The 25,506-nt window shown below is 36.0% G+C and overlaps 1 protein-coding gene across 4 annotated transcripts in view; it reads left to right on the top strand.

Annotated features, from left to right (window-relative positions):
• The window catches only part of KDM7A (lysine demethylase 7A), a 64,498-nt gene extending 46,556 nt beyond the window's left edge, over positions 1-17,942 (top strand). For 2 of the 4 annotated variants that reach the window (XM_074582215.1, XM_074582199.1), the window contains 10 exons: positions 2,098-2,187; positions 3,072-3,281; positions 4,790-4,914; positions 5,437-5,594; positions 10,397-10,494; positions 12,772-12,920; positions 13,067-13,279; positions 15,442-15,523; positions 16,601-16,877; positions 17,700-17,942. In XM_074582215.1, the coding sequence (XP_074438316.1) occupies positions 2,098-2,187; positions 3,072-3,281; positions 4,790-4,914; positions 5,437-5,594; positions 10,397-10,494; positions 12,772-12,920; positions 13,067-13,279; positions 15,442-15,523; positions 16,601-16,877; positions 17,700-17,794 (1,497 nt within the window). In that variant the 3' untranslated portion in view covers positions 17,795-17,942. The remainder of the gene's footprint in view (positions 1-2,097; positions 2,188-3,071; positions 3,282-4,789; positions 4,915-5,436; positions 5,595-10,396; positions 10,495-12,771; positions 12,921-13,066; positions 13,280-15,441; positions 15,524-16,600; positions 16,878-17,699) is intronic. The other 2 variants (XM_074582206.1, XM_074582225.1) reach the window with 1 other exon arrangement.
• The last annotated feature ends 7,564 nt before the right edge of the window (positions 17,943-25,506 follow it).

Genomic DNA, 25,506 nt, shown 5'->3' with positions numbered 1-25,506 from the left:
TTCCTTCCAGCTTGCATACGCAACAAGTCTCAGATTCAGTTTTTCAGGTGTTTGATTCATGTACCAGTAAGATTATTTTGGGCAACTGTTCTGTATTTTTTAAAAAATATATGAATATCTGTTTTAAAAGAGAAAACCAGGGTTTTTTGTAAGGAGGGAGGGTTGTGGGGTTTATTATTTTTATTTTATCTTTATTTTTTGTGTGTGTTGTCAAATATTGATATACTTTATTGTGATGCTAGTTTGCGAAGGTGGGTGGATTTATTTACCTATACGACTTTTTTCATCTGTATCTCTTGATTTAAGACAAGTTTATGTTTCCTCTGTATATTTCCAACATTTACAAAACCGTTTCTTGAAGCTCGTGAATGAATCATAGCTTTTTTTCATTATTTTCTTTACCTGCGATTTACATCTGACATACTTAGGCTGTTTTGTTGCTACTGTTCTCCCTAGTACAAGAGAATTCCTCAGTTTTGTTCCTTTTCCAAGAGATAGTTTGCAGAGACAACTTAAAAACAAGTTATTTAATAATAATAATAACAATAACTTTCCAGACATGGCATCTGTAGGTGTTTGTATTTCCTGCCCATCCTTTTCTTCTGCCAGGCTGTTAGGCTATATATCCAATTGAATTTGTTAGCATATTTAAGTTGCTTGGATGGATTATTTTTTTTAATAGTTGCTCTGCCACGGCTTAATTGAGAAAGCTTTGGTGTAAATAGATATATTTTATAGTGACAAAAAAGTGACCTTACCGGTGGAACTTACTTTGCTCAAAGAATTACTATAAATCATAATAAATAACGCTTCTGATATAAAGTATGTTTGCATTAGGAAGGCTTTTCAATGTTTTTAAACCAGAGAAACTTTGAAGTCAGTGTTTTAGAGGATTGCATCAGTCACTTCCTCTTGAAGTCTTCATGGACAGGAAGGCTTTTGGGAGAGTGAAGTCCTAAAGTAGAAAGGACTGAATGGTCCTAAAATGTCCAGTAACTTGCTGGAAAAACTACACAGTTTAGTGACAGAGGCGCCGTGTTCTCAAGTCTGAGTATGTAGAGGTAGTGCATTCAAAGAATGAACAATGGTAAATAAAAGCAGCACTGAAATTAATGATTATACCATAGTTATACATCCATGTTGGGTTTTTTTTCTGGGGGGTGGGCGGGGAGAGCGTTTGTTTTAATGACTGCGAGGAAGCCAGGTTCAATGAAATGCACGTATGGTGTCAAATTGCTTCTAGCAATAATGTTGCTGCTGAACCTCATTTTTGAAATGTGGGTAGCTGAAAGTGTTTGTGGAATATTTTTCCATTTAAATAATCAATTAAGGGGATACCAGAATTCATGTCAGTCGTTCTGGTCTATGTGTGAGTGCTGTTTTGTCTGTTTAGTTCTAACTAAAAGTGGTTTGAGGCACATTTAAACTGTACATATGAAATATTAAACATGTTTTTTACTAGATCTAACTGCAGAGTGTTTGGACTTACTCAGATTGGTGTTATATGTACAGAAAATCACTCTCTGATGCTGTTTCAGAGGGTTAAAAGGAACATAAGTTGTTACAGCTTCCTAAATTTTTTTATAGGGAATGATTTTTTTTTTAAAGTGCTTTCTCTAACCTACTAGACTTTAAATAAGCTAAGAAGGTAATTTTTGAAAGTGAAATGTGAGGCAGATGTGTAAAAATCTGCATTTTGTTTATCGATTATTATTCTTGATTTGCTCTTTAGATTTTGAAGGTCATGACTCTGAGTTCCTGAAGTGTGTCTCTATACTGACCATGCTAAAGGGAAAAATAAGCTGATTACTGTACTGAGTGGGGTGGGGGGAAATTAGTGGTTGTCAGTATGGCTTTGTAGTACCCCTACTTCGGATTCTTAGAGACATTGAAGGGTATCTGCTCCCTTCTAAAGCTTGGACTGGAAGCTTCAGTGTGTGTGTATATCTGTCCTGGCAGTTTGCAGTCATTATTACAGAAATTAGTCTGGTTTTTTCCCTTTAAACGTTTTCCCTGTAAATTTGTTGATTTCATATTACTTCCTCTTTTATCCAAAACAAATGAATTAAATATCTTTTCTTCCTCCTTTGCATACAGCTTGTAACAGAACATGCCTTTGAAATTCCAGACAACATTAGGCCTGGACATCTAATAAAAGAGCTCTCAAAAGTGATTCGTTCTGTAGAGGTAAGAAAAGAGGCAACTCTACATAAGCCTGCAGAAAAAAAAAAAGTCTTTGAATAAGGGAATTCCATAGTAGTTACGCTTCTGATTGACTGTATTCACCTTTTAATTTATTTATTGTTTATTTAATAATAGAAGATCAAGGAAAACTGTTGGGAATATGGAAGCTATGGGTATTTCAGATAAAGAAAATGTATAGCAAGGGTGTTATATGTATTTTAAAAAAGATTTTTTTAATGGTGAAATTATTTGTAGGTCAGTATTTCTAAAATATTTTCACTTATAGCTACTTAAAATTATGTTGCGAATATGCTGTTAAAGACTTTAATTTGAAATTCTGTGCATATTCCATTCTCCTACCCTGTTTTTTGTTATTTCTGGTCCAGTTGTCATCTCTTTTGCTCTTTTTCTTACGTTTTGTCCCTATTTTATTATATAGTTGGTGGTGTTTTTTTTTTTTTCTTTCTATTTTCCCCTCCTGTACCAGAGTTTGGCTCCTTTAATCCTTAATGAACATTGATTCTTGAAAAATTCTCACATTTGCATATGGAGAGAACAGTTCTTAGAACTGAAGAGAAATGAGATCTGTTGGGTACAGTACATGTCTACCCTATGCTGCCTTCCTGAATAAAACCTTATGTTTTGGTGGTAACTTTTGGTAGTTAAGCACTACTATTATGCGAGAGCTTAAAGTCCCCAAATTGGAAAGAGGTGCAGTAGAACTAAGCTTTATACATCAAATCCGTAGGAAATATGTGGTGTTTCTCTAAAAGGTTTAACAATTTTATTTCTATAATTTACATTTAATGAGATGAATGGGAAGCAGCATGTAAGTATGTGGATTTATTCCTCTGAGACTATTCTGAAATATGTGTTTTTAATTAAAGGAGGAAAACAGCAAACTAGTTAAGACTCAGGGAATTCTTGGTGTGTGTCCAACTTCACGGTCTTCACATGAAACAACTTCCCCTCACCACTCCAGACGAAGGGTGAGGAAACTGCGAGACCATGCTACCAAAACTCCTTCTAATCTGGACATCCTGGAACTCCACACCAGGGAGGTACTGAAAAGACTGGAGATGTCACCGTGGGAGGAGGCAAGTATTAAGTTATGTGCAAGAAAAACAAAACCAGAACAGATTTCTTGTCTCTATTGAAAGGCAAAAGCTTTTAACATGTATAAGAATACAGGCTACTACTCTTTGTCATATGAGACACGGATAGATTTGTGTTTGGTTTCTTTGTTTTGAGTTTTCCTGGTAGGAATTTCTCTCTTCCTTGATAATTTTTTTGTGGAGGTTCCTTCAACTTTTTGGTTCAGAAGGTGCCCTGAATCTGCTACTTACTGCAAGTACAGTTTTTGAGTTAGGACTGCTGTAGCTATCAAGTATTACTTTGAAATAGTTCTGTGAAAAAAAGGGAGCTTGCAAAGCCTTGATTTGGTGAGGCTCTGAGCCAGACTGCTTCTCAATGTGCTTTTAGATAGCTGTTCCTTATAGTTCGGTTACTGTAATTTGATTAGCCTTGTTTTTTGGTCATGTTCCTATTTCCTCGATGACTGTGCCTCCCTACCAGTAAGCCTAAGGCTGCCTTTGGTCTCCATTTTCCACAGTGGGCCTGTGGACTTTGTGGTCGTATCACAAAGGTATGATGGAGTCAATGAGTGAAATGTAGTCTCTTGAAAATTTCTTTTTTTCAGGTTTGATGACCTTACGTCAAAAAACAGCAACAGAAATGGGAGAAAGTGTGAGAGAATGGAAATAAGTAGCTTTATGAAAGGAAATAAGTAGCTTTCTGAGAATGCTGACAAATTTATTTGGGACAGGATGGACTGTTATAGTGGAGAAACACTGATTTGGGTCCTTATACTGATCTTCATAAGGCATGAACAAGAAACATTCATTTAGCCCTCAAAGACAAGAAGCTGAACTTAAAATTTACCACAAATAGTTAACCTGTGCAGTTCATTGCTACAAATAATTTTTAAAATAAAATGTTTTTAAAATAAAATCGTCACTTAATGTAGAAATAATACTGTTTACTATCACTATTGACTTGAAAAAAACAACCAAAAACAACCCCACAAAAAACTATTTTACATGTTCCTGGTTTGGCACATAAGTATACTGCCAATTGCCTCAGAGTGTATGTCTATATGTAAATTGCTTTGAGCTAAGAAAGTTCTGCGTCTGGCAGGTTACTTTCCATTATTAATATTTTACCGTCCTGTTAATCAATTCTGTGGTACTAATTCCAGGGACCAGATACAAATTCAGGAGTTGTCTTAGCAGTTCCAAGCCCAGCTTTTGGCTTGCCTGTCCCTGTTGGTATTTCTTTGTTTTAATAATTCTCCAAAGGAAATGTAAAAGGAGTACTGTAGTGAAGTTGTAGTTGTTTCAGTTGCTTCAGGAGAGTATAGATGATTCAAGGAAGGAGGAGATGCAGTCCGCTGGTTCTTACATCAAATTATTTTTTGTCTGAGCTTCCATAGTTCATTATCAGGAAGGTAACCATCCTGGTGCTGAGTTTAAGCTTTTGTGGAATGCAGAAAAAACAATTGAATTTATAGAAATAAATAATAACAACACTAATTTTACTTCTTTAGGATACCACAAGCTCGAAACTGAACGGGAGATTTAACAAGCCCTTTCAGCCATCTTCTACAGTACCTGATTGGCGAACAAAAGACAATGATCTTCGCCTTCTGCTGTCAAATGGAAGAATAATTAGGTACGAAGGGTTGATTGTGCATGACTTTTTCCTCGTCATTATGGTCTGGAGCATGCCAATAGTTAATAACACTTTCTGTTTGTGGAGCGCTAAGTTCCCATTTACCAGTAAGATTCGTTTTAGAAATATAGAAGGTATGTGTTGTCTGTTGTGTCTGCTGTCCCCTAGTGGAGCCACGGTTGTGGAGTGAAGAGGAGCAGATGCTTTGCATGTTCCTTTGTTACAGCATTTCATTCAGTTGCTCAGATGGGTTTGTACTGAAGGGAATGCTTCTAAGTAGAAATGGTTGTTTTGTATCCATCTGTTAGAGTGATTCTCATTAAAAATATTCTGGTGTAAAACTTTGCGTCTTTATGGAAATGACAGTTGTACAGGGAGTAAAATGGGAATAAGTACAATTTGAAATGAAGAGATGAGCATAAGAGAACATGGCTTGTATCTTGAGAGCGTGTTTTAAATACTGAAAAGAAAGCAATTCAGGTTTGTAAGAATAACATGATTATTTTTTTTCTTGTGAGACAGAGATGAGAGACGCCCATTTACAGATCGAAGTCTTTACACAGCAGATAGTGAAGATGAAGATGACAGGACAAGGGCGAAAAAGACGACTGTTAAGGTAGAAGACCAGCCCTCAGGATCTGAAGGAGAAGGGAATGCAGATGCCCAGAAACCACTGAACAGTAAGCTTGTCTCTAAGTCCTATCAGTTGCACATTTTGATGATCTTGAAGAGGGTCTAAATATTGTGAAGCCTGACTGAAATTTTACCAAAGTATAAAGAAGGTAAACTAACAGATCACAGAAGTAACATTAGAAGTTACAACAACACATTTGAGAAATACTGTCCACTGAAGAAGCTAACAGGATGGAGTTGAAAAGTAAAACTCATCTTTTTATGTTGGTGCCATCTTCAATGTTATGTACAGCATTTTTCAGAGTGGAGGTTTAATTTGTGTTCTAGATGAGTATTTGTTCCTTTTGGTCTGTTTCATGATGTAAGAATGCTGATTTTTCTTGACCAAAATATACTTCAGTGTGAAAAATTCATTACATCATTCGCTGTAGAGAATAAAAGATCATAACATGCAGCTAATTTTAAACCTATCTTATATTTTACTTTTCTGTTTCTAATTTGTTGATTACATATTTGATCATACAATTTTGTATGTTTTGCTAATGAATAGGTTTATTCCATACAAGTGATCAAACATAATTTATCATTAATAAAATCTTATACTTTCAACCTTGGCAGTAATCTGCAAGGCTAGGGAAGAATTCAGGTTATCTGTAAAACACTTTAACCTCCATTTTCAATACTTTAAATCATGCTTCACTAAGAATTAATCTTTTTTTCATCTTTCTGTAGCCTTAAGCCTTCCTGCCAAGTGTTCGGCAGTGCTGATCACAGAGTCTATTAGTAAAGTATCAATATTGAATGCCTGTTTTCAGTGCCTATTTTTAATAGCTCTATCTGTGTGCAGTGACAGATTGGTGCTTGAGATAGCTGTTCAGCTCTGTTTAATTATGAAAGTCATATCCTTTCACAGTAGAGTTTACAAGGGCTCAGATGGTATGTATTAGGAAACTGAGGTCAACACTTAAAAGATAAGACTCCTGTTACAGTTACCTTAGTTTTCTGAACAACAGTCTGTAACAACATTTGAGTCCTTTGTCAGCCTGGATAGAATATTTAATTATTTTCATTAACAAAGCAATTTGTAATCCCTGTTGACTGTGCTTCCAGAGGTCACAGAAGACTGTATTAAAAATTTTGCACAGGAAAGAGTTCCCTCTTGGGTACTTATGAACCAACAAGGCAGACGGCTTGTTGAGTGAAGGCTTAGGCAGATGTGCTGGTCCTCTACTTTCAAACCTGCTCTAGGTGAACCTGCTTTGGCGGGGGGGTGGACTAGATGATCTCCAAAGGTCCCTTCCAACACCTACCATTGTGTGAAAATTGAACTAAGTAAATTAAACTAAGTTTTACACTTGAATCATAGATTAAATCATACAGAGGAATGGTAGATTTTCTTCAAAATTATTGCTGTTATTTGATACAGAATGAATATGGCAGCATATATCTAAATGTAAGAAACGTACTCAGAACTAGACGTGAATGTTGAGATTGTTCTGCCAGAAACTGAGTACTCAGGACTATCACTAATGTTTTTAGCTGAATAGTGGGAGTCTTCAAACGGGAGTCTTCAAACTTTCCTATTAAAGATCACCTACGTTTGATTATTTTGCCTTAAATGAAGGTCTACAGAGAGAGAGAAGATACTCTTCTACAGAGAATTCCATAAAAGGAACTACCTGTTGCTATAACAGCTGTCACCTTCCATTGTTTTTACTGGGATTTAGGCCAAGAGACAATGTCCACAGAGAGACGCCTTTAAACAGATCAAGCTGTATATAGCTTTGTGTGTCATGCCAAGATCCTGATTCTAAATGGTGACCCGGTGTTGTCAGAGAGGCAAAGATCAAGTCTGTGCTTAATAGAGCAAGGTACTTTGTGTGAATGAATGGAAGGTGATTTAAGGTATTTTTTTGAATTTGCAGTAGCATAGCCTGGTTTTACAGATGACGACTACTTTCATTCACCCGATTTCTGGAGTATTCTTCCCAGTGTCTGGAAGCATGCAGAGACATAACTTTATCTGAGGGTAGACTAGTTCATTTTAAAGTAATAATAGTAATTACCAATGTAATTCACAAAAACAGCAAACAAAGAAAAGCAAACCCCAACTTGTGTATTTAGAGTACATTTTTTAAAAGCTCAGTTACGAATTACGTTCAGGGATTAAGAGATGGGGGGTCCTAATAATACATGATGTGTTGTTGTGAAGATCAGTAAATGTGTCTGAAACCTGTATGTGAAAGAGAAGGGATTTTATATATATATATAAAATTTGTTTTTAAGAGGAGTATAAAGGAATGCAGCTTCCCTGCTTTTTGAACGATATGAAGCAGAAGGAAAACTGGGGAGGTATTCTCTGACTGCTTTGCACAGAGCTTGCAAAATAAAGAAGTGGTAAAAGTGGACAAAGGTTTGGCTGTGTATATAAATATTGTCACAGCCAAACTGGATCAGACCGGATGCTCATACAGTGTGTTATGTCGTATATGCGAGTACCCAGCCCCAAATGAACCAGGAATGTCTCAATGACATTAGGTGGCTTTAGCTGTTCAGTCTAGCTCATATTAACAGAGAATAGGCAGATAAATAATTTGTCCCTCTTAGTAGGTTATCATCAGTTAATTTCTATGAGAAGGCAGGAGGGCTTCTGAAATATGAGACTCTTTATTTAGCATTGCTTTTATAAATCTTAGTATTATCTGTATACAGCTAATTATGCATGTGTCCAGTTTCTTTTCTTTCTTGCTGAATCATTTGCCTTCTTACAGGAAGACTCACATTTCTTCTTAATAGTTTTGTCATTTTAATAATTAGGATTTTCGAGTTCTTTAAGACAGAAAGAATAAAAGTTCCTGAGGAGTCTTCGTGAAGTTTGTTTATTTTTAAATTGTGGTTTATTATTTACACATTCATTTTTGCCTAAGACCTGAATTTCATATGTGAGCATATTTAGGTATCCCTAATTGTTCTTGCCCCTTCATCTAAATTGTCTCTAAGTTTGAAGCTATTTTTTTCTTTGAAAACGGCAGTAATCCAAAGGAAAATTCATTTGAACTATATAACAGCGTTATATTCTGGATCATGCATTCTGTTGCTTATCCTAGAGTCTTGTTTGCCTTTTTGAAGTGAGCTGAAGGCTTGAGTTACCATCAGAAATCCCTTGTGTTTCTTTGAGCTACAGTAATTTAGGATATTCATTTTATTGTCATATGTTGAACATTATTTAGCTTAACTTCATATACAGTGTTGTTGCTCTTTTACTGTGTTTGGATATTTCTCACAGTTCTTTCTAATACTATCTTAAGTATTATTCTTCTCTAGGTTTTGGTCACAGCTGTTCATTTTATTCACTTTCTGATAACCTGTCTCGTTCTTAGCATCCAACTCTAAAAATATTTTCCACTTATGCAGTGTTTAGAAATAAATAATATCTCTTGAATTGTATTTGACACCTATTTATGAGCTTTGCCATGGTCTACAATAGGAACAAAATCCTCCTAGAATTGCAGTGTGTATAGGGTTACAGGTACATCTCTTATGCTTGTGTAATTAATGAGTTAGGAAGAGTCACGTCTGTTTATGTATTTTCATACAAAACTGTGCTGAAAGCAAACCAACACAGATGAGAAATTAACTCTAGAGTGAAGACAAGTAAAGTTAACATGTTTGCTTTCAACTAAGTTTTATGTGAAACTAAGTACTTGAAAACTTGAAAAAGTTATGTTGTGTTCTTTATCAGCCACCTTTCACACACATTCATAAATTTTTTTTTATTCTATTTGTTTTTTCTCCAAAAGACTTTTGCTAGTTAAAAACTGCATATTGTAGTCTTACACAAATTCATACTTAATCGAGATTTCTGCTTGCAGCCTTGACACAGATACGTAGCCCACTGACCTTGAGCCTTGGATTCAGAACACTTACAAATGTGTTTTCTGCTCGTGGTTATTTGGGACATATGCTGTCTTTTAAGAGCACATGCTTCTAAGAACTGCTCAGTTACTTCATGTTTGAGTTCTTGCAGCACTTAAAGTAAACCATGTGGACTAGGTGGCTGATTTGATTGATTGCTTTGTCATATGCCAGTGTTTCTGATGTCTATTTTGACACTGCATTCTCTGATTAGTACTTTATCTTATTACTAGCAAAAAACATTTCTAAGGTTGGTATTTCCTCTCCTCCTCTTCCTTTTCAGGCTTTCTGTGATGAAAACCAATGCAAGTATATTGTGTATCATCACAGTAATATTTTAATCTTATTTAACAGGTCTGCATTTTAACCCTGACTGTCAGCTCTGTAGTAGCACAAAACAGGCAGAATATGCCAGTAAATTGTAAAATTGCAAGTAACGCAATAATTTTTTTACCTTTAAATCACTTAATATCCTCTGACTTCCATGTTTACTGTTTCTGTATAACTGCTTTTATTTTTAAACAAGGAAATTACAGGTTTAAGGAGTCTAAGACAAAGTAATATTGAAGATTACTTCTAATGAACTTTTTCTGATAGCCACTTCTCTGACTCTAGCCTATATACAAAAGCAGAAATTGCCCAAGGTGCCATGTGTGGAGTATGTGCTCTATGGGGGAGAAAAAATGCATGCTTCTGTGGCACCTGACTTTTCTTCTGGCTTCCTCAGTGAGCCACTTGAGGAGTCTATTGGTCAGCAGTAGGAAACTCACTAGAGTTTTTAGCAAACGTGACTTGTGAACCAGGACAGTGTGTGGATGTGCTTTTGTTTAGAGACTGTTAAAAACTAAATATGTGTTTCTTGTTCGTTACTTCCAAAATAACTGTTAAATATTATATGTAATAGATATTGAGTCTTAATTTTTTCTCTCCTCAGTGTTCTTCGAAAGTGTGAAATCAGAACTCAGGAATGGATCCTCAGAGTACTCTGATATTTCTGATTCAGAAGAATCTGAGCCTGATTGCACTACACAGGTATAGCTAGAAAAAGTCACACAAGTTAACACAGCAATTAAATACAATTTTGCTCCCTCACTTCATATTTATCTGGTCAAATTTTGTGTTAAAAGAGCAATAGCAAAGTATTTAATTCTTGTTCAAGTTAATATCTCAACCTTACAGTTCTGCCTCATTCTTCATTTATTCTAGTGTTGAGGAAAAATTACAATATATACTATTGTGAGCCAAATTTTATTATCTTCTCTGTCCTTAAAGTGGGGCTGGCAAAGGATGAACCCTGCTCTGGAACATGCGAAGTCTGAAAAAAGTTAGATCCTAGTTGCTTTGTTCATTTTTTCCATAACAAGTCTAAATTTCATCATTAGAATTATGAATTTCTACCACACAGTTTCATTTTAGAGCTTGGTTAAATGGAAACAATCTTATAGGCCTTCAGTTTTTAAAATAAGCTGGAGTAGCAAAATCCTCTTGAGATGTTTTAGGCTATTTGAAATAAATGCAAATCCTCCATTGACGGTCTAGGTTGTAGTGATTTCTTTACGACTAAACAAAATATAAATGCACACACACACATGTACATGTATATATATTTACACACTTGTATTTTAATACAACTTCTAGTATTTAGAAATATGCATATGGATATACAAATATTTTTATGATTTTTTTCCCCTTGCAAAATTGTGCTCTGGCTTACTAATTTAAATTTCAATTGGAGAGCAGTAAAATGCTAGTAGGGCGGAGTGATTACCTCAGATTTTTGTTTTGTGCTTTTAGAAAGCTAATACTTTGGTCTTTCTTTCATCAGCAGCCTATTATAAGACTTTACAAGAAGTCTTCAAATTCCTGCTTTTTCCATGGTGGTCAAAATCTGTTATTAATGTTTGTTGTTTTCCATCATTACCTAATCTAGATGTTGGAATAAGTGATAGGAACTGTCATCATGTAGCTTCTTCTGGTTTCCTAAACTGCATTGTCAGCAACTTTGGTTCAGCAGGTTTCCTTTAAGACACAGAATCAATAGTTATTTAGAAGTTATATATTTCGTCTTCATAGGAGAATATAGCTAGCTTTGGATGACTTTGTCATTGAGTGAAGTGTTTTATATTAGTGCCATTTACTCTCTTAGTTCCTTCTATATTGTCTGTTTCTTAATTTCTAACAGTATGTTTAAATTTGTCTTTTGTAATGTTGTATCCAAAATGAACTATCTCAGTAGGTTCTGTAAATCCTTTTTATGTTTTTATATTGCACCAAAGATCTTAACAAGATAATAGCTTTATTACTAACACTGACTCATAATTACGATTTCGTTGCCTGTTTGTGTCACTTTCCAAGTGTCAAAGATTAACAAGCTGCTCTTGTGAATGAAACTATTATATAAAAACATCCCATGGTGATATGATGCACTTAATTCATTTCAGTTCTGTTTTTGATGATAGGGATAGTGGTGTCAGTCTTGAAGGATTACGATTCCTCCATGTTCTGATCTTCCACTTTCAACACTTCTATTGAATGTTATGTATATTCCTTGGTTTGAAAAAAATTTGTCGTGTTCTCTGTACTTGTTGAAAATAGATTAGTCTGAATTACTAAGATGGAACGTATCTATTGTAGCCCTTACTTCATTTAAAGGCATATTGAGCTGCATATGGTTGCTCCACCTTTGAGAAGCTCCTGCCCATACAAGCTGTAATCTCAGCAGGAGCTGAAAAGCCTTTTCATTCATGAAATTAGGCTATGCCACTGCAAGAGAGGCAACAGCTGCTGTATCTCTGTTCCTGCTGTGTTCTGGATTTACCCGAGAGCTTCTGTCACTCATAAGAGAGATGTTGCTGCTGAAAGTCATCTTTTGTGAGAGCAGGAACCAGAAACAGTTACTCAGGGCAGGTTGTGTCCCATCATATGTAATAGGCATCAGTTCTGGCTGCTGTTTGGAACTGAACCATGCTTCCATATTTTTTCCTCTACTTGGAATATAGAAAATAATCAATGCTCTCTTTAAGGAGAATACAATGATTTGTGCGTGGTTTAATGTGTGTAGTGTTTTCTGTAAGAAAATGGATTTCGGAGATGCTTTCCATATTGCTGGAGCTTGTACTCATCAGTGTTACAAAATTTGGATGTATAACATCTCAGTTGCTATATTCACATTAACTTCATTCTGAATACTATATGTATAAAAAAGTTGGACCTGGAAGCTTTTGAATTTTTTACTTAGCATAAATTAAGGTAGTGTCTCTGTTCAGGAGGCATGGCGACCATTCTGCATACTGTTTCTTCTCGTTTCAGCAGAAGGATTCCTCCACAGAGGAGTCGGAAAGCTCAGGTGATGAAGAGAAACAGGAAGTAACATCAAATTTCAGAGAGGAATCTAAGGTCATGAGAGACCTTTGTCAAAATACCCAGAAGCCATCCAGAAATGAAACTCCCAGTAAAAAGTAAGCATGTTGTGGGCGTTTGTTTATAAACTGTTAGACCTTTTTGCACATATTTATGATTCTGCTTTATAGCAATGTAAAAATCATTCCTTCAGAGATATTTAGGGTTCTGTTTTGAACTGCCTAATAATCCTTTATTTTTCTAGGGAATGTCCTACCTCGACAAGTACAGAAGAAGAAGCTATTCAGGGCATGCTTTCTATGGCAGGATTGCACTATACTACATGTTTACCAGGTCATACTCAAAGCACAGACTGCACAGATAAAAGAACTTCTCTTCAGGAACACAGAAGCTACCCTAGGAGTCGTCATAAAGACAGACAGCCATCTCAGAGCCACAAAACAATAGAATGTGGTAGGTATCTGAACTAATGACACCCCTGCACTCTGCTCTTGGACAAACTGCTCAGAATAAACACTTAAAGTTACATTTTTATATTTGTAGTCAAGTTTTTAAGTACATCAGACCAACATTTAAAAAGTTGTGTTCTTTGGGTTTGGTTTGGTTTTTTTTTTCCTATAAAAAGAAATTGTTACTTCTGAAAACTGGGACAAACTTAGCTTGAGAGATCATCAGAATGCATCTTATAAATATTGCCATCTGAAAGTTTTGTGGCATCCTTACAGGAGTAGCAAAGTTATGGCTAGATTGAAAGTGTAGTCTCCTTATTGAAAGTGTAATCTCCTTCAGAAAAGATTGTCAGAACTTTCATGCTTGCAGCTTTCATGGCATGTGTGTTGCTTAGATATCCATAGGGATCTGCGTGGTGGTTTTCCATGTGTCTTTGGAAGGCATATTTGGCTTTACTCCTGAAATTCTGCTATGAATGCAGTGCATTAAAAGGAGATTCTGATCTTGAAGAGGAAAATTCAGAGGTAATTTTTTTGTCAGTGGCATTTTGATGTCTGTGGAAAACAGACATCTGTTAAATGCATTTTGGGAATGACAGACAGCAGAACGTTAACACTAATCCCCTCAAAAGAATCAAAATCAGTTCTTGGAACAGAGAAAGAGAGAGAGAGTCATTATGTTTGAAAATTCTTTGCTTGAGAAGGAAATGGAAGAGCATTATAGTTTTGCTGATGTGAAACAAATAGAACCCCACAAACAAATAGGGTGCTAATTTGAAGAACTAATAGTATCTTTGGTTTTGTTTACATGGATAACAGGAAAGCCTAATGGGATGTCATGGACTGTGTTGTGGTTATTGAAGCTGTATGTCCTTAAAATCTACCAACAAAATAAATAAATAAATAAATTAAGCCAACAACAACAAACCCTAACCAGAAAACCACACAGACACATATGATGTCTTTCCATCTTTGTAACTTTGTGAAAAACATAATATCCAGGTTTCTAAATTGTGGTGGGTTGACTCAGGCCAGCAGCTAAATACCCACACAGCCACTTATTCTCCTCCCCTGTCCTGTGGTGTGGAGGAGAGAACAGAAAGAACGAAAGTGATAAGATTCATGGGTTGACATAAAGATGGTTTAGTAAGTGAAGGAAAGAGGAAAAGAAACAAGTGGTGCACTACTTTCTGCAAGAAGACTGATGCCCAGCCAGTCTCTGAGCAATGACTACCTTGGAAGACCACCTTTCCCCCCAGCCTCTTCCTCTACTCCAGTTTTTATTGCCAAGCAGGATGTTGTATGGTATAGACTATCCCTTTGGCCCATTCAGGTCAGCAGTCCTGGCTATGTCCCTTCCCAGTCTTTTGCCTACCCCTAGCCTACTTGCTACAGGAGGCAGAGTGGGAAAAGAGAAAGCTGAGACTCTGTACAAGCACTGTTCAGCAACAGCCAAAACTTTCGTGTGTTGTCAACACTGGTTTAGCCACAAATCTAAAATATAGCACCATGTGGACTGTTAGGAAAAAATTCTGTTCTGATCAGACCCAGTACGTGTCATGTGTGCACTTCATGGGTGCGGGTGAAGAAGATGAAACTGTGCTTCTTAGCTAGAAGGTTTTTTGAAACCTTTTGGTCTCTACAAATTTGAATTTAATTGGTGTCTTGGGATACCCTTAATTTTATAAACTAACTGTGTTGAAAATGTGGATGCTTCTTCTATAGGCCTATCAACATAGATCTCCCATATGTTGTACCTGAATAGCACATCAGTGCTTAGAAACAATACAAACAATAATACCTGAAAATTAAATGTCTATCTTTTTATTAACTCCTCATGATACAAAGCCATGGTGGAAAACTGTAGCATAACAAAGAAAGTAAGCTCTCTTCAACATCAGTACTTTCAAGTTTGAGTGATTGTATTTGTCTTTCTTACTGTGGTATATAAATCTTTACTCAATGTATTTATATTGTGAGATTGTTTTCCCAATCTAGTGTGTAGAACCAAGCAGCTCTGACAACCTTTGTTTTGTATTTAGGAAATACTTTCTATTGTATTTTCTGTTCTTTCTTGTTTTAATTTTAAAGTAATTCAAATGTATAATTAACTTTGTATTCCTAGTTACTGATTTTAAAATTTAAGCTTGTTGAAATTCTCTTTAGGTAGATCTGTGAAGGAAGAGGAAAGAGACTTGGGGACTTCAGCATGGACTAGACACCTAAATGAAGCTTCAAGGATTACCCATCAGGTAAAGCAATACTTTAAATATTTTGAACACATTTTTATAGGAGAAAGAGATCATGAAGTTGTAGGTGCAGATACCATGGTGGAGAGAGGTCTTTCAACACTGCATATCTGATAATAGGTACTTCTGGTGCTGGTGACTGAGTATTATATTTTTGTCATGCTTTTTTTGATTGTTTTTTTCTTCTGTTATAGTGGCTGGTACTAAGATGCTCAGGGCAGTATCTTGAAAAATAAAAAATACGTTATAAAAAAAAGTGTGAATTTACATTCAGTCTGATAAGGGAAGCACTGTATTGTTTATTCGTTGTTATTCCCAACCAGAGCATCAGAACAAGTGGAACCTCTTGATAGTATTTATAGTAAAGATATTTGCTTAGGAAATTGGTACTGCCAAACTGATACAACCTTTCAACAGCCAGCAGGTAGGAATATTTTTGCTTTCTGATATCCAGGTGGAATCCAGCAAGGAATAAATAAATGAAAAGTTGTGTGTCTTACACTCTGAACGTTTTTGGTATTTCTAAACTTGTCTACAGTGGAAGTATTAGAACAATTAAAGTTGCAAAATAACAGTGCTATTTAATACTCTTATTTTAACTGCATGCTTTGTAGCTTCTTTTTGGAAGAATATCTAACAACATGCTACTCCTCACAGTTTGTAATTGCAATTTAGCACTTGTTTCTCTTGTCAGCTGAATATTGAAGACAAATTGCCTGTTTAAGTAGTCAATGGTTATGGTATGGCTTGCTATAGTGGCCAGTCTAATCAAGAGCAATTGCATTTGTTTTGATCACTGCAAACTAAACCCTAAAAGGAGAGAAATTGAGTACAGTAGTATGTGTAATTAATCTATAGCATTGCCCTTAAGTGCATATGAAAAAGCTTGCACAGACATACTATATTGTATCTTACTTTTAAGAGGTATCTGTACTAAAAGAAATGATGGAATCTTAAAGTGGTCAGACACTGAAATATCTTTTTCAAAGATACAGCAGTATAATTAGAAAAACGGGAGTGAACTTGTAGCCAGAAGTTATTAACTTCCACTTTTTTTTCTTCTTCTCATTTCTATACTAGGATACAAGTAAAACTCAAAAATATATCAAGAAAGAGGGTGCGTCAGAAGCCAATCATAAGGTTCAGGAAAACAGAAGTATAGTTCACAACAACAGCTTGAGTTTTCAGCATGGCAAGTATACACGAGACTCCAATCTCATTCAAGGAGAATGTCGGCTGAGTGATGGCAGCCTTAGCCCTGACAGGCCGTATGGTGAAACGTCCTTGTCTGTACCACTTCATCCAACAAAGAGGCCAGCATCAAATCCACCCCCTATCAGCAACCAGGCGACAAAAGGTAATGTTTATCTCTGTGGTCCCATTGCCAGGATGGGGGGGGAGGGGAAAGGACTAGGAAAAGGGGCTTGTAAACATCAGAAAGAGCTGTTAGATGCAGAAACTGAAAGAAGGACAGACTTAGACCTTGAGGAAAAATATTGGATGGGCATCCTGTGGACACTCAAATTTTGTCAGAGAATGTGTGGAGGCAGAATTAAGACAGATCAAACTGGGTGCATGGCCAGATGAAACTTTCATAGTTACCATTACACCTCTGCCTATGTATCTGATGCATTTATTACAGGGAACAGTACCACAACTATACTGTGAAACACTGGCCTGAATCAGATTTGTTTGTCAAAGTGAAGGTTTAAAAGCTGTGACGCTTCAAAAAATAGCTTGATGATCATGCTATTTAGATTTTGCTTTCCAGTATATTTTCTGTAATTTACTCAAGGGAATAACTTTCTTGAGCAAAATTCAGGAAGCGCAGTTTAGGTTTTCCCCTACCACACCCACTGCCCTTCCCTAATCTGGAAATGTTTGTAAATAATATAATTACTTTGTTTTTGATAATGCTAGACAGAGTTAAGGGAAAACAATTCCTATTTTTTGACAATTCTGATTCCCTGTTTCTTTGTTCCCAAACAGACAAATGAAGAGGTGGGGGGTTTTTTGTTTAGTTTTGTTGTTTTGTGGGGTTTTTTTTGTTTTTTTTTTTGAAACTCATTCAGGAGAAAATTTTGGCTGCTTAAGCTTGAAAGCTGGGTTTCATCTTTGTTCTATGATGATAAAAATTGATTCTGAAATTCCTGATAGAGTACTTGATTTCATTTTTCAGGCAAACGTCCAAAGAAAGGAATGGCAACTGCTAAACAGCGCCTTGGGAAGATCTTGAAGCTGAACCGGAATGGCCATGCACGCTTCTTTGTTTAATGTAGCTGCTACTTCTACTACTGCTGTCTTTCCTACACAGACCAGTATTGAGGTCAACAGAGCCCGGAGCTGCTGTTATTCCTCTGCTTGAAGCAGATTTGCATGTACCATATAAAACACTGCCTGATGAACAAAAACAAGAAAGAAAAAAAGAAAAAAAAAACAAAAACAACAAAAAAACCAACCCAATGCTGCATTTTCACTGTGCCACACCTGCTCAGCAATAACCATACGGGAACGGGGAAATCTTCAGAGAGACATGGACTGTGAGAAATAGTCTCTCATCAGGGCTTGAATATCATTTGTTGCTGGTAGTTTCTGACCTAATTAATGAGGGGAAGATGATGAAGGTGGTTTATCAATAATTTATTTCTGATAGATTTTGACGACTTTTAAATTCATTTTAAAAAGCTATTTATTTGGAAGACTTTTGTGGGGGTTATTAATTTAGATTTAAGAATGTGAAAGTTTTTAATTGTTTTGATAATGTGTGTTTGGTGCAGTGGAGAGCCACATTAATTGTGATTAGTCTGGACTCCTAAATTTGATATTCAGGTTATAGTCTTAAATAGGGGTGAGATGCATTATTAATTATTTTTTAAATTAAGGCATATGGAATCTTTTTTTCCTGTTTTTTGTAAGCTATTGGCTGGGCTTCTGTTGACTTGCAAGTTGCATATTCTCCGCCAGCTTGATTATTTTTTGACCTGTCCTCTTTTATACAGATTTATTTATTTGATGGACTAGAAGAGACTCCTAAAGACAGAAGAATCTTCTTGTGTCAGTCCAGTAGCTAACTTGTTTTAAACTGCACCTCTTTCCTCCAAATTAGAGTGGATACTTTTCCTCCTAATGATCTATCTGTGATGTGTTTCTTCTGTAAAAAAGCTCCCTGAAATTGTATTTGTACAGGTTATTTAAGAGTTGGTACAAAGGAGGGAAACCTAATATATCTTTGGAGGAATGGAGACATCGGTTAAGATAAATGTTTCTTCAGAACAATTACTCTGAAATAACTCATAAGATATCCATTACAGTCTTAAGATTTGGCATGTTACTTAATGTAGCATGGAAGAACATTAAAATATTATTATTGTACTTTAAACACATTTTACTGAAGAGTCAGGAAGGCAGGAGAATGTGTGTTGCTTTCAAAGCTGGGCGAGACAGCCAATTAAGAGTCTTAACTGGTGCGTATACAAGCATTAAGTAGCTTACTGGCATCAGAATGATCATTTGTGTCTGGCTTCATACAGAGCTGATAGCAAATGCCGATTCTGAATTATTGTAAATAATTTTGATTTAAAATTTGTATTTTTCTGTAATATAAAATTAAATATTTAACTTTTGGGGGATGGGGATGAAGGCAGAAAAGCGAATACTTTTACTTGATTCTGGAAAAAGGGCATTTTTCAGGGTCCAGCCAAAATGAAAACATTAATATGCTAGTGACAACAATATTGTTGGTTATTTGGAGGTTTTTTTGGTTACTAAGAGTAAAAATACACAGGCGTAGCTATCCAAATAATTGGATTGATTTAACTTTCCATACCAGTTTTTCCTTCCTCCATATTCTATACTGGAATCATCTTCTCTTGTTATGGTTTAAAAACAAATTCAGTTGGACTTTCCAGAATATTTGTGCAGAGTTACTTTTATCTAGGCTAGATTATAAATGTCTTTACAAATTTATGGAAATATTTCTGATGTCAGGTGTCTTTGATTGTTGCAGGGTCGAAACTATTTAGCATTATGTTATCCTGTTTCTAAATTGAGAAACACCGAAACATAATGCAACTGCAAATAAGTCAGGTGGCTTTCAGGGCTTTACTTCCTCTGGAGCTTGAAAAGTATAACTTAGGAGTGTTTTTTGCAGCCCTGCTTTTACGTTATACTGACTTGACTTCATAGTTTTGTATGGGTGAATTGTTTTAACCTTTTTTAGTTTGCTGATTATGGTTTCACAAAAGCATGTTTTCAGTCTTTTTAATTTTTTTTTTTAATTTAATACAAGCTGTTGACCTCGTTTAGACTGTTAGGAACGGAGTTAACAAAGGATTTCTAAAAAGCGTAAGATAAGCTAAGAGGTACTCTACAGGTGCTGGAAGTGACTATAAGTACTTGCTGTTCTCAGGTGCTATGTTTTCCAGATGGAAATAGTTAAAAGAGAATATTTCAACTATCTTCTAATACGTTCTCACCAAAGTAAGTCAAAGAAATAAACTATGTTGTCAATATTAATTAAAATTATATACCCATATAAATATTCTCTGTGCTTAAGCTTGAGCAAATAGATTAATGCCTGCCAGGCTTTGGAAGCTGTTTTAGCTTTAGCATATTGAACCAAACCGTTTCCTTCTTGCCGGCTGTATAATTTTTAAGAATTGAGAATTCCAGTTTAGGGCAGCAGTCAGATTCAGAGCAGAATGAAGAATGAGCTCTCTCTCCTTAAAGGCAGATTTTTGAGATCGCTTATCTGAAATAGAAGTATGCCAGAATAGAATCTGGAGTAAGGAATTTTAAAATATGGAGTATGCTTTCTTGTACGCGTGACTGGCTTATACAAAGTCTCTTTTCTGACCATTTGCATTATTTATCTGTATCTTACTATTGGAACACAGATCTGGCTGGACCCATATATATTATTTCTTCTTGGTTTTGTTCTTTCTTTACTCTACTTTCTACCTTTTTTTTCAAAGTGGCTCTCCGCTGTCATGAATTTATGTAATAGTCTCTTCACAGGCTGTCAACAGGCAGAGGTTCATTCCCATTTTCTTCAGATATCCATGCTTCCAGCAGAAGTTAATTCTGATGTTCCACCTCAAAACAAGTAATTTAAAAGAAATTGCCATGATGAGCAGTATTAAAAAAAAAAAAAAAGAAAGAAAAAGAAAAAAAGAAAGAAAACAAAGGGAAACAAAAAGTCTCCTGGTAGCTCATGAAGAGGATGTGGTGACCTCACTTGTTTTGTGTACTTGTATGTAGGGATATTTTTATTGTGTTCTAGATGAAAACACTACAGCACCAATCTTTCTGTAGATGGATTGGATTGAACTTGTGTTGTTGTAGTGGAGAGAAAAAGCCCTATTTTTTTCCTTGCTGTCTCACTTGGGGTGGAAGAGGGAGGGAGTAGGGAACACGGACTGGACAATAGAAGTAAGCCTGCTATGGTTACTTGTTTTCAAGGATAATCTTTTTTGAAAAGTCAGAGAACTTTGATTTGGCATAAAACTTTTTTTTTTTTTTGTAGACAGAACAATAGGAAGTGAAATATTGTAGGGGTTTTCCCATTCTCTCACGTTCCTGCAATTGAAAAAAAAAACACATGAAAATGGAAAGACCACCTAGAAACTATATCAAAGACTCTTCCAGCAACTTTCCCTTTTCTTCTTCTACTATACTTGCTAATAAACCCTGGCTACAAGGTAGCCTTTGTTGACCTCTGAGGTAGATTACCTATGCAACCTATAATACTCTACATTAATCCATTCTTAAAGACAATTTTGAAAGGGTTAGATGTTGAGAGTTAAAATTGTTGCTTTCTGATCACGGGGGGATTTTGGTTTTTTGGTGGTTGAAGTGCTTCTGTTACCTTTAGTAGAGATATACAAGAGCACAGTGTCGTGATCACATTTTAGAAGCTTCAGCTTTCCCTAGGTTCTGCTATATGGCATAAGCTACTTTCATTCACAGGGCCATGAAGTTGGAAGTGTTGAAAATTTTTGCAGGGTTTTGGAGTCAGAGCTGATGTGCATTTTGCTACCCCATTTTTGGTAATTGTGGAGACTAAGCAGAACTAACTGAAGCTAGAACGACCTGGTACCGCAAGCCTATGACTAGTGCCCTATTTAGGCTCTGCATACCCACTTATCCCTTCACACCCCCATCACAACCCCCAAATCTAGTGTCTTTCCAGAGTTTGATTCAAGTGGTACTTCCAGACCATTAAAAGCTGTTTGTAGCTCTGGGGCTGAGTGAGCCCAGAGCTGCTCTTTCACAGAAGAAATATAAACAGAACCAAGGGCCTTAGTATTTGTGGTTAAACAAGATTAAAAGCTGCAACATCCATTTTTCCAAAAAAAAAAAACCAAACCACCCAACAAAAAACAACCTAGTAACCCTCTTTGTGGGAGCATATGAATGATAAATCATGCAGTGGATGGGAAATATAAGTAGCACTGGTAAGGAAATGCACGTTCTTCACAGGCTGCATTTCTGTTTGGAAAAAAAAAAAGACTTTTTCTACTTTTAATATAAATTAAGCCATAAAAGTTTCATGCTGTGGGAAGGGAATGAAAGGGATCACTTTAAGAGATTATATTGATATGTATTGTCACTTCTGCTGGGAAATGTCTATTGCTGCCAATGCTTTGGTGAATCTTTTTTTAAAAAAAAATCCATGGAATTTGAAAAGAAAAAAAAAGGGGCTAGTTCTTGGCTATATTTCCTAGTTTTGTAGTAACGTTTTGCTGGCCCGTTTGCCTTTCCTCTCCTTTTTCTACTCTCATAGTCTAATTTCTATCTTTCCTTCTAATGTCTCTGAAAATATTAGCTTGTCTGCTCAGTAGGGGTCGGTGTATGTGTGTCTTCCTTTTTACAGAAACGCACTACTGTGTTAAGTATTTGGCTGGGAAATGGGATGCTGCAGCTTTAAGAGCATTTTTTTCAATTCATAACAGTATTTCCCATCCTCTTTTGCCTGCAGGCAGGGAAAGTGTATGTACAGTATTTATTTTGTTTCGATTTACTTTAAATTTGTAAGTTTCTATAAGTAGTTCACATTGATTATTCTAGGGGAGGACAAGTGGCTTTGTTTAAATTTGTATTTGATATTCATAGTTTCCACTTTCTGTACTTTAAAATACTGAAATTAAAAAATTGTATTGCTTATGTTTTGATTTTAGCACTCTAAAGCGTTTAATTTCTTCAGACTTCTCATTTCCTTCAATGTAAATACAGAAAACTGTACAGAATATCATGAGGAGAAAAATGCTTTCCTAGGCTGAATCTCTGTGCCCTTTACTTGTCACATTTTAAAGAAAAAAAAATTCTGGAGAAATGTGAGAGGGAATATTCTCATATTGTTTTCTTATTTTTTTCAAAGTGCAAATCTCATTTCAATCCAAGTATATTATATGGCAACCAAATGCATTTTGTGAAGATGTGTATATTCTTTTTGAATCCTAATATAAAAGGGAGATAGAAGTGTTTTTGATCTGTCATATAAGCAGATCTAGAACTGTGAGAAGGGTGTCAAATGGTATTGTCATGTTCTTGCTCTTGGTTTTTGTTCAGGTTTGTCTCATGCTACTGATGCCTGACTCATCTCTTGATTTCTCTTTTTGGTTTTTTTTTTTTCTTTTTCCTTTAAGTGTGTGCAGTTTCTGGAAGAAGAGATTTCTCTTTCACACTTCCATGTACTTTGTCATACTTGCTTTTATCCTGGATGACTTCTCTGCTGATTTCTCCCACCACATATCATCTTCTGGTTTGCAGTTGTCAGTGCTCCCTGTTTTGACTCCGTATGGCAGTATGGTGTTTTCATGTGGGTACTCTACCCGGGGGTAACAGAAATATTGCCGTGTTGCACTCCCAAGTTCAAGTAATGCATTCTCTTCTCCAAATAGTGCTCCATGCTGCTGAACTGCTTCAGTGCTGTGATGGGCAGATGGTTAGATTCCAGTGATGGTCATTTTCTGAAAGCCTGAAGCAATGGCATTGGAAGAACCAGGTGGCAAAAGGTGTTTGATTTGAGCATCCTCTGCAGCTGCTAAGTTTACATCTTAGCTGGGCTTTTAATTTACAGAGAATTTATGGTTGACTATAATGACTAGGAGATCTGTTCATGGACCAGGACTTCATTGTGCCAGGTGCTTTCCAGGTAAAGAACAAGAATGCTGACCACATCAGACCATATACTGCTTAAGTGTAAGATTGAAATAGTTTTAAAAAACCCAACAAACTAGTAACTTCTGTGGCCTAAAGTTTAAAACATGGTAGTGTTGTAAATTTTGGGGGCAGAAACTTCTGTGCTGTTTCAAAAACAGATTTCATTTGAGTGGAGTAAGAAATCATGAGGAAAAATCATGTTTTAAGTACAGGAGATGAAGATTAAATATTTTTATGTCCAGAAACCAGTTCCTGCTGTATTTTGACATGCCTTCACATCTTTCCAATTAATGTGTTAAAACTGATTTTAAATTTGGTTAGCCAAAGATTTGCCAAAGATCTGAAAGAGCTGTTTGTCTATCAGAGCAACCACGTATTTTGAAAAAGTCTTGATCACTGTGACTGAAGAACAACGCTACAACCTACGCATTTCCATCAGACAGACTCACCCGGATTTGTCACACTGAGCTCGCTGCTTATACTAATGCTTTGGTTTTAAAGTGATAGACTTAAAGGAGCACCTCAGTGGGCCACAAATACAAGTTTCATACCCATATAAAAACCGGTATAAGCACCTTTACTATTTGTCCTTTTGTTTTTGCCTGCTATGCTCCACAGCTTTTCGCTGTGATTACTGTTTGGTGGATAACAGGATAATACACTGGAAAGTATGTGAAATATCTCACAGTGCTGCTTTAAATGCTACTGGATAGCCTTCAGCACCTGGAGCCGTATTTCCATTCTGGTTTTTTGCTGTTCTGTTTGGGGAGGATGGGGAAATACTTACCTGGATTGTTCTTTCCTAATGGACAGATGGATTTTAAAGATTTCAAGGCTACCAAATATAGCAAAAAAAAGTGAATTTCTAAAGTCGGGGAATGGGCAAGATACCTGTCTTGATATCTGAAGACTAAAGATGTTTGTTTGGTTGGGGTTTTTTTGTGCGTTTTTTTTTGTGGGTTTTTTTTATTTGTTTTGGTTTTGTGGTTTTTTTATTTGTTTGTTTGGTTGTTTTTTTTTTTTAATCAACAGTGTTCTACTGCTTTTGAGGTAGGGTACCCCCTTGTAAAGTGCCTACAAACTTGGTTTTGTGTACATTTAGTGAAGTTCGACTTTTTCACTAGAGGGTTTGTCATACCCTGCTTAAGTTGTGATGCTATTGTGGTGGTGGTGGCTCATTAGTTAACACATTCAACCAAACCTTTTCTTGTTTGTTTTGTTTAGAGATAACTTTGGATTGACGGTGGAAACCTGAGTAGTAGAATGAATATAGTGAAGTCAATCCTGTTGAGTGTTGGTTTCTATAGATACCTTTTTTTCTTTGTGTAGAAGTATTCTCCCGAGAGCCCTTGAAATTACGCTTTTACTGCTGGTAAGTAATGTTAACTGTCTCAAGCCAAAAGTTAATGAGGACTGAAACTGTAAAATCAGAATGTTATTGTTACTCATTCTGTTACAACCAGGAATTTTAAATGCCTTTGTTTCTACAGCCGTCAATGACTAAAGTTTTTACCTGCAGAAGAAATAGCTAATGATCAAGACAATGAATAAAGTCTGCCATTGCCAGAGCTCATGGTATTCCATCTAACAGCTGGCTAATAGGACAGTTTGCTTTGTCTAGGCTAAGATCTGATTTCTCTGAAGCCAATTATATTCAGTCTTTAGAATAAGTGCTGCAAATTTTTGAAGAATTGTGTTTGGCTTAATAGATCTATTTATCTGTATTGCTCCTGCTGTATTTGCTTTGGTCTTGGAAAAAATACTCTACTTTGGAACATATAAGTCAACTAAAAGAACAGTATACAAAGAGTCTGCTTGTTTGT

This window comes from Larus michahellis, chromosome 1 (assembly GCF_964199755.1).
Source record: "Larus michahellis chromosome 1, bLarMic1.1, whole genome shotgun sequence".
NCBI lineage: Eukaryota > Metazoa > Chordata > Aves > Charadriiformes > Laridae > Larus > Larus michahellis.
This window is presented reverse-complemented; position numbering and strand designations above follow the sequence as displayed.